The sequence below is a fragment of the Fukomys damarensis genome, unplaced genomic scaffold, assembly GCF_012274545.1.
Source record: "Fukomys damarensis isolate Sample0158 unplaced genomic scaffold, DMR_v1.0_HiC HiC_scaffold_16, whole genome shotgun sequence".
In the NCBI taxonomy this organism is placed as follows: Eukaryota; Metazoa; Chordata; class Mammalia; order Rodentia; family Bathyergidae; genus Fukomys; species Fukomys damarensis.
The window spans coordinates 43,830,768-43,842,592 of NW_022900928.1; the positions used below are offsets into that span (position 1 = coordinate 43,830,768).

The 11,825-nt window shown below is 43.9% G+C and overlaps 1 protein-coding gene across 6 annotated transcripts in view; it reads left to right on the plus strand.

Moving 5' to 3' along the window:
* Nucleotides 1-11,517, plus strand: part of Fat3 (FAT atypical cadherin 3) — a 516,493-nt gene extending 504,976 nt beyond the window's left edge. For 3 of the 6 annotated variants that reach the window (XM_010633703.2, XM_010633704.2, XM_033764274.1), the window contains 5 exons: nt 1,303-1,958; nt 5,219-5,332; nt 7,467-7,526; nt 8,134-8,169; nt 8,768-11,517. In XM_010633703.2, coding sequence (XP_010632005.1) covers nt 1,303-1,958; nt 5,219-5,332; nt 7,467-7,526; nt 8,134-8,169; nt 8,768-9,390 — 1,489 coding nt within the window. In that variant the 3' untranslated portion in view covers nt 9,391-11,517. Of the gene's footprint in view, nt 1-1,302; nt 1,959-5,218; nt 5,333-6,376; nt 6,890-7,466; nt 7,527-8,133; nt 8,170-8,767 lie in introns of those variants that run through there. The other 3 variants (XM_010633705.2, XM_010633706.2, XM_010633707.2) reach the window with 2 other exon arrangements.
* Nucleotides 11,518-11,825: the final 308 nt, after the last annotated feature.

An 11,825-nucleotide genomic window follows, 5' to 3' on the forward strand; every position in this document is an offset into this window, starting at 1 on the left:
ATATATATATATAATCTCAAGCAAGTGATACTCTAATTACAGATCAGTCTTATGTATTCATTAAAGCAAATCTCCTGAGGACTTTACCAGGAAATACTTACCCGACTTTGAATTGCTGGATGTAATTTAAAGTAATAAACCTGCATTTATTTTTAAATACTTTGTGATTCAAACTAATTTCTGGGTGACCTGGCCTCAATCTGTTCAAATTAGGGAAACGTTTGGCTACATTTTAAAAGGCAGATTACCAAAAATGTAGGTGATTGGAACTTTTAATGGAATATATCAGAACAACTGCTGATGTAGAGAGAAATGAAGAAGGAAAGAAGGTCTGTGCTTTCAGAGAGTGTTAGGGTCAGAAAGAACAAAGACTTGCTTGTCTTCTAATTACTATACACAAAACAAGACATGGATCGCTTTAAAGAGAATACAATTGATTTAATTATTTTTCACCGGAATGTTTTAGTCATTTTCCCCAGTAATCTGGGTTAGCATTAGCCTCTAACATAAGCATAGAACCTGGGAGCTATGAAGCTCTCCACCTACCTGCCTAGCCTTGGAGCTCTCAGCTTCCCAGAGGGAACAACAATTACTGAGGCTATTAAAGGAAAATAGGAGAGCCAAAAACCTCTTTACTTTCAGAAAACTATATAATGGGCATAGAGGATCACAGCTCTTTATCTGCAGTTCTCCAACCCCAAAAGCTCTGAGAAGTAAAATGGCTAGCATCCATTAGTGGCAAACTAATTTAATGGCCCAACCTGTCCACAATTGCTGGGAGGCTCTTTCTAGTCTTCAGTTCTCTCACTGAGTGTGAATACTCACGTGTTTCCCTGCAGAAACACTGGTATATTTGATTATGAGGTCCTATGCTAGCGCCAGTTCCACTTGGAGGGCAGGAGTGTTTTACATAATGTGAAAGATACACAGTATGTGTCCTTTCTAAAATTGCGCAATTTTAAATTATGATGCACACTTGGCCCCTAGGATTTGGAACTTTCTCTCCTCTCCCACAACACTTTTTCTTCTCCCCACTGGGTAGGGGATGAAAACCTGAAAAAGATGGATTTGGCAGGAATATGTTTGCTCAAGCTAATGCCTGGGAGCACTGAGGCCACAGAAATGCCTAAATTAGCGCACACACACAAACAGGACACAGGCACACAACTGCCATGCTTCGCGCGTTTCCTTCAGATGCTTCCTTCTCTCTTGAAGATAGGCTTTTTCTTGCGCGCCTGTGCACTGGTGGGTGCCCGCTGGTCCTGATGTTGGCGAGGACTTTTTTGTGCTCTGTCCCTGAAGGTGTGAGGAAGACGTCAACGAGTGCGAACGGGAAGAGTGCGAAAACGGAGGCGCCTGCGTGAACATGTTCGGCTCCTTTCTGTGCAACTGCACCCCCGGCTACGTGGGCCAGTACTGCGGGCTGCGCCCCGTGGTGGTGCCCAACATCCAGGCCGGCCACTCCTACGTGGGCAAGGAGGAGCTCATCGGGATCGCTGTGGTCCTCTTCGTCATCTTCATCCTCATTGTGCTCTTCATCGTCTTCCGCAAGAAGGTCTTCCGCAAGAACTACTCCCGCAACAACATCACGCTAGTGCAGGACCCCGCCACAGCTGCCCTGCTCAACAAAAGCAACGGAATCCCCTTCCGCAACCTGCGCTGCGGCGGTGACGGACGCAACGTCTACCAGGAGGTGGGGCCCCCGCAGGTCCCCGTGCGCCCCATGGCCTACACCCCCTGCTTCCAGAGCGACTCCAGGAGCAACCTGGATAAGATCGTGGACGGTCTGGGGGGCGAGCACCAGGAGATGACCACGTTTCACCCTGAGTCCCCACGCATCCTGACTGCCCGGCGGGGCGTGGTGGTGTGCAGCGTGGCCCCCAACCTCCCCGCTGTGTCGCCCTGCCGCTCCGACTGCGACTCCATCCGGAAGAATGGCTGGGACGCTGGAACTGAGAGTGAGTAGGAAGTTCCAATTTGCAGGCCATGAAGTGGCTGTCCATGGTTTGCCAGCGCTATGGGAGGAAAGCGGAGGAAGGGAGAGCACGCGCGTGCACTGTGCCTTCAACGTGGCCTATGCTAGATGGAATCTTCATAGCCACCCCGAAAAGCTGGTATGGTTCTTAACTCCATTCGCAGAATGGAGGAATGAGGCTCAGAGAGGGTAATTTCATGTCTCACAATCGGGCTCCCGCTGGCTCCAACAGCGGTGGAGTCACATAAGTGGTGTGCAGAATGTGTGCTCTGGAAGATGAGAAGGGAGTGTTTCTAATCCTAAAGTAAAGATGTAAGGGGAGCGGAGGGCAATTGAATTAGATCTAAGAAGGTAAAAGGTCCACAGAAAGGAGGGTATTCCACTGACAGGGACTCCCATGACAAGAAAAGGCATTTGTTCTGTTTGGCTGTAATGTGGAATCCGTGAAACTAGAGGGTGAGCCACAAGGCAGGAAAAGTGATAGGCCAGGAAGCTTCCCTCTCATTTTGGCTTCCTGCAGCAGGATTCAAGGCTCAGGAAAGGGCCACGGGTGCAAAGGCCCTGTAGCAAGAAAGCACACGTCAGTGTGGTCAGAGACTGGTGAGCCCCAGAGGAGAGACTGCATTTTAGCAGCAACAGCAGTGCAGGTTTCTAAGCAGATACTACTCAGCATGATTGATTCCTGAAAAAGAGCTGGAACAGGTCTGGAAAGCAAAGAAAGCAGACAGCCAGTCACACAGCCTCTGTGAGCTTCTAGGTTAGGATGAAGGGTTTTTCTCTGCCCTAGCAACAAATGAGACTAAGACAATGCCTGTCGTAACCTCTGACTTTTCATCAAGTTTTTAAAAGCTGCAGTTGCAGTACTGTGGTATATGTTGGGAGAGGAGGGGAAGAGGGCTTTCAAATGGGCCTAAAGAGCATATGCAGCCAAGGGGATAAAAAACATCTTCAGGGATAAAGGGAGTGTTCCTCTGATATTTTTAAGTGTGATTACAATTTCAGTAGGAAACTATTGAAGAGGGCCTTCCAGAAGCAGGAAGCAGCTACAGCAGTGTAAAGGATGTATGTGGGGTTACCTGAGATAGTCAGCATCTGGCTCTGTTCTTCAGAAAGAAAAGTCAAGGGTAAAAGTGAAAATGTGGACATAGCTGCATGCAGCATGGTTGGTTGTGCAGGAATAGAGCTCAGCACTGCAGAGCAAGAGCAAATAAATGGTAGTCAGACCAGCTTCCAAAGAACCTTGGAGATGCCCACTTGAGGAACCAGAAAGGGAGACATCAGGATTTATAAACAACCAGAAAATAGAGACACAGGAGAGGGCTGCTGTGTCAAAGCCAAAAGAGATTATCGGTAAGGTCAGAAGTACAGTGTACTATAAAAGCCAGTGAAGCTTTTATATGATTTGCTGAGCTCAACAACTAGAAGATTCTTAGAATCTCAAATGCTCCTTAGTGGAGTCATCAAGGTAGAAGTCACAACGGCAGGGTTAAAGACAAAGAGATCTGGTGAGAATGCAAAAGTAACCCCACCTGCTGTGTTGTTATGCCATATGGATACCATTACCAGCCCATCAGTTCATGGAGGAGAAAGCAGGCTGGAACAGGTAAAATAGCTTGCCTGAGGCACATAATTAGCAAGGGGGAGGAATGAGTATATCAGACTCCACAGCCTGTGCTCTTTCCAGCAGTTTTCTTGGAAACTTGGGCAGGAAAGAGGGAGAGGGAAATCAGGATGTCTTAATGAGAGGAGGGCCAAGGATGAGATCTCTGTATTCTAGTGCTGTCCCAACATGCCTTGGCTCATTCTCTCTGTAAACACATTTACATTTTAAGCAGTTGCCCTTGGATTTAAACTATACATATATGCACTCTTCAATTGTCTGTAGACTTGGGCTTTACTAGAATGTTGCCAATCCACTAGCTAATTAGGTTCTTTTTTATTTAGTAGTGGCAAACAAAGACTTTTGAATAAGTGGAGGAGGAGTGGGGGAGTTTGGTACATGGCACTGTGTCTGATCATTTGCCATTTCCCTCCTCGTGTTCTGAGCTGAGCTTGTGTACACCTCATCCCTCCTGAAGCACATCTTCATATCTTGCAGTGTGGCTGTTAGAAGGTGGATTTCTCCCTGGCTGCCTCTCTCCTCTTATGTCAGTTGTTCATCCAACTCACTGTTTTTCTGTGGCTTCAACATCTGACAGTAGATGCAGAGGCATTGTGCCTTCTCCTAACACTTCCCTTTATGGAGGAGACAGTGATTTCTGTGGCCATGAGCAAGAACTGTTCCCTTAATCACAACTCTGTGTCTGTTTGTACCCTCGTGTTATGTGATGATTTGCAGCTTTTCCTAGTGATCATTTTTTTGCCACCGCTTCGTGATGTGACAGCTTTATTTCCGGAATCTACCTCAGGCCAAAACTCACATTTTTCCCCAAAGTATTGTTGGGTTTTATTGAATACATTTCCTTCTTTGTTAAGCAAGGCAGAGTTAGCTGGTGAGACAATCTGTGGGCAACTAATTCATTTTGCACTTGACAACCTCAAGATATGGCTTGCTTTTATTGCTTCATCAAATAAGAAAGAAGCTCTGGTGTGTGCAGAGCAGTGAGGGGGGGGCTAATGTTCAGGATGCCTTTGTACAGTAGGGAGGAAGGAAGTGTGTGGCTAAGGGTGCATTCACACCACTGACTGACCTACTAGACACAGCACACAAAACGTCGTTCCCAAAAATGATACCACACTGCCCTCTAGAAGGCAGAGCTGAAAACTCCACTGGCTCCCCAGAGATGGAAGCCAGAATAAATGTAGCGGTATTCTTGCCTATAAAATATTTATACCCCTATTTTAAAAATAATCTCATTTAACCTGATGTCGACACCACATCAGTTCATGGAAATGATATAAATTAAGTCTGAATGGCAAAGAGCAATGCAGCCACTTGGTTCTCCTTTCACTCTTCACACAGCCGCTTCACTTGGAGAAGGGAGCAGCTACTTTCAGCTGTCAGCTGTTTGGAAACTCATTTACCATGGGTTAAGGGTTTCAAATCCATAATGTAAATCATTTGATTGACAGACCTTTGCCCCCGATGGCACAATCAGTTTTCTATTGCGAAGCTGTTATTTTCTCTAAGCAAATGAAAGAGCCCTGAGACATGAACTAGGTTGGAGGGTTGGGGAGCAGGGCTGAAAATATGCACAAGGTAACCCGATGTCATTTCTGCTTTCTCTGTGGCTGCTCGCGAAGACAAAGGGGTGGATGACCCGGGAGAAGTAACCTGCTTTTCAGGCAGTAACAAAGGCAGCACTTCTGAAGTTCAGTCCCTCAGCTCCTTCCAGTCAGATTCCGGGGAGGACAATGGTAAGGAGAACTTCCTGGATGCTGTGTGGGTGGGGTCTGCTACTGCGCTGGAACACAAGGGTAGGAGGGGAGGCAATGGTCCAACCAGCTTTGTGTTTGGACCTCTTCCTGGGCTTTTGAGCGTGTTCACCAAGTTTCTAAGTGACTCTATAGTTATGTGTCATTGCCAAAAAAACACCCCATACACGGCAGCTCTGAGCGGACCCGTCAGGGGTTGACAAAGTTCCCCTGGGCCTCCAGTAGTGAATCCTCTTTAGTTTGGTTTCTGATAGAACTACCTCCTCCCAAGTGACACTTTATAGCAGATAAAGAGATCCACTTTTTTATTTTAGCGATAATCTCTTCCTTCTTCTCTGTACATCCAACCTCCACCATTAGGAATTACTGCAGAGAGATACTACTTTCCTATAGAACCAGGGGCATCTTCATTCACTGAATCTCCCTTATAATCATTTCAAGTCATGGGCTTTAGTAGACTCTATTAAAAATTGCCCGACAAAGTAGTGCACACCTATAATGCTAGCATTCAGGAAGCTGAGGCAGGAAAGTTGCCACAGGTTGGACACAGTCTCAAAAAACCAAAAATGAAAAAGTCTATGAAGCAGAGCCTTAGGAAAATGTCCTCCTCCCTGACTGCTGCATGCAAGTCCGTATGGCTCGCAGACTGCTCGATGTTCCCAAAGCTGCCATCTCCACATCTTATAAACTTCCACCTATGGCGAGGGTGGGGAATGCTAGTCTGAGTTTTCTGAGCTGAGGAACCAGTTCTGGAGGTTGGGTTATTCTCTACAGAGCCAGGGAGGGGAGCAGAAACTGCCACAGAATAGTAAATGTTTATCATATGGTGATAAAATAACAAAAATAATTTCTAATCATTATCACAATGACAGGCAGACTTACCATAATGTATACCTAAGGCCATTTTCCCAATTAGCAACAAATGGAAAAAATTGGGTACTTATTAATTTATGTAATCATGCAGTCCATAAACTCTTGCTGAGTCTCCTTTGTTTGCTGAGTCATATCCTGGGTATTTATACACAGAAGCACAAAATGAAAACGGTGCAGTCTGCCTTCAAGGGAAACGCAGAGACAGGTGAGCTCCAGGACCAAAGAAGTAATATGGATGTAGAATGATCTATTTTCACCACCATCACCCTCAGGTGTCTTCCACTTAGAAGCTCTGTATCTCTGCACTGGAACAGTAAGCCAAGCCATGAAACAGTGGATTTCTGACAACTCACAGAAGGTCAAAGGCAAAGATCTTTGACCAGATGTTGGCCTCAGTGCCTGCTCTTTTTCTCATCCACAGCCAGAATAGCTACAGCTATTTTGCTTTGTATATCATATGTCAAGAAGGTACAGCTTCGAACCCCTCAGGCAGTGGAGGCACCAGCGATGGCTCTGGCTGACCATTCTCATGGGCCCTTAGAGGCATGCACTTTCATGATTCATTTGATTGGTCTTAACTCAAGCAGGTGGTGGCAGGAACTTTCATCAGATTCATTTTAAACCTAATCGTCTCTCCACAACCTACAGGTATCTGCCATGAAAGCAACCCGAATAAACCATGGAGATCTTCTATGTGATTTTATCTATTTGAGATACCGGTTGTTGGCTCCTGTCTGCACATCCAGCAGAAGCTGGCCCTGAGTTGATTGGGCTGTCAGTGGCTTTATTTGACTGAGAAGCCATCAGATCTGCAAAGGTCACTGGCATTAGGTTTAGAGCAGCATGACTGGTCACTAAGTAATTATTGCAGGGAACAGTGAGGTTGTCTTCCTTTCAGAGCCTTTGGGAGTTGCTAATGAGAAATTAGCATGAGCTTGATGAGCCACTGCCTTCCTAGATTAATTTTGCTGGGCCATGAGGTGGAATTTATGACCCAGAAAACTCTGCCAATCATACATTTGAGAAGGACAGACCCCAGACTTGCTGCTTTTCTTTTTCATTCCAACAACCCCAGCACCTTCTAGACACAGTTCCTGAAAGACAGATTATGGGAAGGCTTTCGGTGTTTGTATACAGTACCTTCACTTTTTTTGTTAAAAATAGTTAACATGTGTTCAAAATACACAGCTAACCTGAAACTGTCCTTCCTTTCCCTTCGCCTGTCTTCCTTTCCTGCCTCAAGCATCCATAGTGACTGTCATTCAGCTTGTCAACAATGTAGTTGACAATATAGAGAATGAAGGTATTTACTTTTTTCTTCCATAGTATTTCTCTGCATGAACAGTTATTATATTAGCAATTTTTCTTCCTTGTTACTTTGTATCAGGAATTATTTTCATCAACAGAGGGGGCATTAAGCAGGTACTTTTAAATAAGATACTGGATGTTTCTTTATGGATTGGAATGAAATTAACAAGTTTGAAAAAATATCTAGTTCATAATTTTTTTAATATATGGAGTATTCTTCTTGTAGAATTCCTTCTAAAAGAAGGGTGTCCCCTTAGTTGGAATCCAGATTAATGTTAAATTCATTCTTGCGTTCAACATGTGTTTAATGAGCACCTATTGTGAACTGGAGATACTTAATGAAAGCAACAAAAGCTACAGTAGCGTAGGGATTAATTTTAATCAGATAACTTTTCTTAATGCTCTCATAAAATTAAAGCATGATGTAGATAGGATTTATCTTTTTATTTTATAAATAACAATGGTGAAAATTTTTAAAGACTAAACAGTCATAGCGCATAGTTTCTTAGAAGCATTTTTTTTAAGTCTTTAAAATGCTCTACTTTATCTCTCCTCACATGATGCAGATTGTTAGATTTACTTTTTCACTTTTATTTAAACAGTGTCTGTTATGGACCAAGGACAGAACTACAACCGAGGTGACTGTCACAGCCCCAGAATAATATTTTATTTTGCCTTTTGCTTTGCTGAGTTCATTCCTACCTGTCCCCCTCGTGCCTCCACTCTGAGTCTCTTTGATGTAAATTTTGCATGTTCCAGGTGTTTTGTGTGCTGTGTTGAGAGCAAAAGCTCCATCTGCCCTTCTCCCTGTGTGTGACGCATCAATTTGCCTGCACAGTTACTTGCTTTCTGTGGTCCACAGTGCTGTGGACGCATCTCTCTCTGCCAGCATGCTGCCAGCCTGGCTCCCTGCAAGCATGGGATGGGAAGAGCAAGTTGGGGATCAGGGGTTCTCCAATTGTGTTTCTTTGGCACGACCTCACTGGCTGTGGGGCTGAGTGTGGGCTCTGCGGCAAGCAGCACCAGCTCTCAAAATTGCCACTACTTGTTCTCTTCAGACCCGAGCATGGCTCTGAGTCACCCATGTAAGTAACACGTGATGACCCTTGATGACCCCTGGCTTCTTAGGGTCTCCTGGATGTTAAGCATTGCATGCCAGGTCCTTCTCTACTCCTTTGCCAGCCCTGCCCCAAATCCAGTCTGACAAAATTAATTTTCACGGCCTTTCTCCCACAGCCTATCACTGGGACACCTCTGACTGGATGCCGGGAGCACGCCTGTCAGACATAGAGGAAGTGCCCAACTACGAGAACCCGGATGGAGGGTCTGCACACCAGGGCAGTGCCCGGGAGCTGGAGAGCGACTACTACCTGGGGGGCTATGACATTGACAGTGAATACCCACCCCCTCATGAGGAAGAGTTTTTGAGTCAGGACCAGCTGCCCCCTCCCCTCCCAGAAGACTTCCCGGACCAATACGAGGCCCTACCACCCTCCCAGCCTGTCTCCCTGGCCAGCACACTGAGCCCAGACTGTAGGAGAAGGCCCCAGTTCCACCCTAGCCAGTACCTCCCTCCTCACCCATTCCCCAACGAATCAGATTTGGTGGGCCCGCCTGTTGGCTGTGAATTTAGTACTTTTGCTGTGAGCATGAACCAAGGCACAGAGGCCACAGGCCCAGCAGACAGTGTGCCTCTATCCTTGCACAATTCCAGAGGCACCTCGTCCTCAGATGTGTCGGCCACTTGCGGCTTTGATGATTCCGAAGTGGCTATGAGTGACTATGAGAGTGTGGGAGAACTCAGCCTCGCCAGTCTTCACATACCCTTTGTGGAGACTCAGCACCAGACCCAAGTGTAGAGAACACGCTGCGGGCTCTTTGTCCTGTTTTTCATGGAAAAGTGGAAGGGGATTGGCCAGGCTTGTGTCTCAATGGAGAGAATTCTGTGGAAATATGACATTTTCCTCAAGGATTTCTTCACAAGTTACAGTATTCACGAGCAAGCTTGACCCAATTGGGTGAAAAGGAGAGGCTCAGAAATTGGTTCTGAGAGGGGACCAATAACCCTTGTAGAGGTACCTGCGTTCATGGCTAAGAATGCTGAGGAGAGTAGGGGATGAGTTCACTCACCACTTTAAACAACAGATTTTGTATGGCTTTGTGCAGCGTTGTGCCCCGGAAAGTGTGATAGCTTCGGTCCTCGCAGTGTTAATAACTGGCAACAATCAGAGAAGTGTTGTTGCATGTAATTTTGAGCCACTGAAATGAAAATAGTAGCAATGGTTGTTGGAAAAGTTAGTATCTTAGATGAACGAAAAAAAATATCAAAAAATGAAATGGGCTAAAGCCTATAAAATCAACTCTATTTTTTTAATAAGCTGCCCAATTTTCAGCTATAAAATTAGATTTGAGTAACCTGTTTAGTATGCTGAGTTTTTTTGTTTGTGTTAAGCATCCAATATGATATAGTTGGGTTTTATGATCTTCGGGAAAGTTCTCTGTGAAGAGCACTGTGAGGGTCCTTGGGTTCCACCTTGTGGGCTTGGGAGAAGGTAAATGCTGTTCAAACATTAGGAAGAATGTGATTTTCCAGTTGCATGTTTTCTGGTAAATATTTCCAACCGTCACTATAATTCTAACTTGACTGCAGGAACTGGCCTCTCTTGCTTCATTGTTCTCTAGAATGAGATTTAGAAGTTTAAGCAAAATTGACAAATTCAGGATAAAAAGAAAATGTGACACTTTCAAAGTTTTCAGCCTGAATAATCACAGTTCTTAATAACGCAGATAAAAGGTACATGTTATTCTAAATTGGTAGCATCATCGTTATAAAAATAATTACACTTTATAAACAGGAAAGTAGATTAGTTATTGTGTATAAATTATAATTGTGTGTGTTCTGGGCCTATATACAAATATGTGCTTGCACTCAATACTCAGTAAGGCTGCTCTTGAGGAAAGCAAACACGAAGGTTTTAGGAAATGGACTGTGTTGAAAATCCTGCCAGCAAGTACAGCGTACCTTCAGATTCCTCTGCTCTCAGTGATGTTAGAAAAACACCAAACGCCATGTTTTATTCCAATTCAGTTAACTTCGCTTTGGTACTGCCATTTGTATAAACTTAAAGCAAAACTGTGCTTTTTAAAAACAGTATTTTATAATTTTCCACAACAAACCTCAATTTAAAAAATGTATAATATTTAATTACACCCTGGGGTTTTCCTCCCATCTGACATGTGGGCTTTTGCTATGACTTTCCAAAACTGACAGGAGAATTATTCCACTGGAAACACAATAACCCAGTACCCAAAAGTTAAAGTTGACAAGTTGAGTGACTTTTCTCTTTTGCTTCAATCAGATTATGGCCACCTACACAGTGACCATGGTAAATAAAATGCATATTTGCACTATCTGCTTAATGAGCAAATCTCTGTGTTCACAATTTCTGATGACATCTGGCATCGGTGTATAACCATACTGTCCTGAGTCTACATATCATCCACTCAGATGTACTTTTAGATTTTTTCAGTTACATGTAATCTTTTTACTTCATTGTAGGGGTTAGTGTTTCTGAACATGTGCCATTTAAAAATTTTTCTCCTTTCATTCCCAAACTTCCTGCATAAGTGGATACACTTCACATGTTTTTTCAGCCTTTCTTTTCTTGTCTGTTGGTCAGACCTACTCAATGGAGGCATTATCCACACTACTTTTGAAATAAATGAATTTCACTAAAGCTGCTTTTGACAGTAAGGTCTTTGGTATTTTTTTATGTAAGAAGTATATTTGCAAGAGTCATAGAGAAAGTTACAAACTAATGGCTAGAATTGAATCACTGCTACATTTTTGATAATGCAATGACATAAAAACCATCAAAGTAAAATCAACAATTCATTTTTTGCTGCCAGGAAATATTAGAAGGAGGTTAATGCTGATGAGTCACTGCTGCTTACCCAGCATCTCTCTGAGGGAGACTGCCAGGCTGAAACAGTAATGAAGATCCTAATGCAGTCATGAAGTCACCAAAGAAAATGGTGCCCACCATTTGCTCTGACCTATGTAAAGTATCTCTTTTTTCAAGATTTTCCCCTAATTTTCTGCAGAATACTTCTGCAATTAAATATATACCAGACAAGCACGTGATATTTTGCTTCGATATCTTTAAACACATGATAGATACTTCTTCATCTTTTGGGAAATTACATTTCCTCTAAATTACAAAATGGTTTGCAGTCAGGATATGGTGGAATGAAATGGAATGACCATGGATTCAGAAAACTGGTAAGGTCCTAA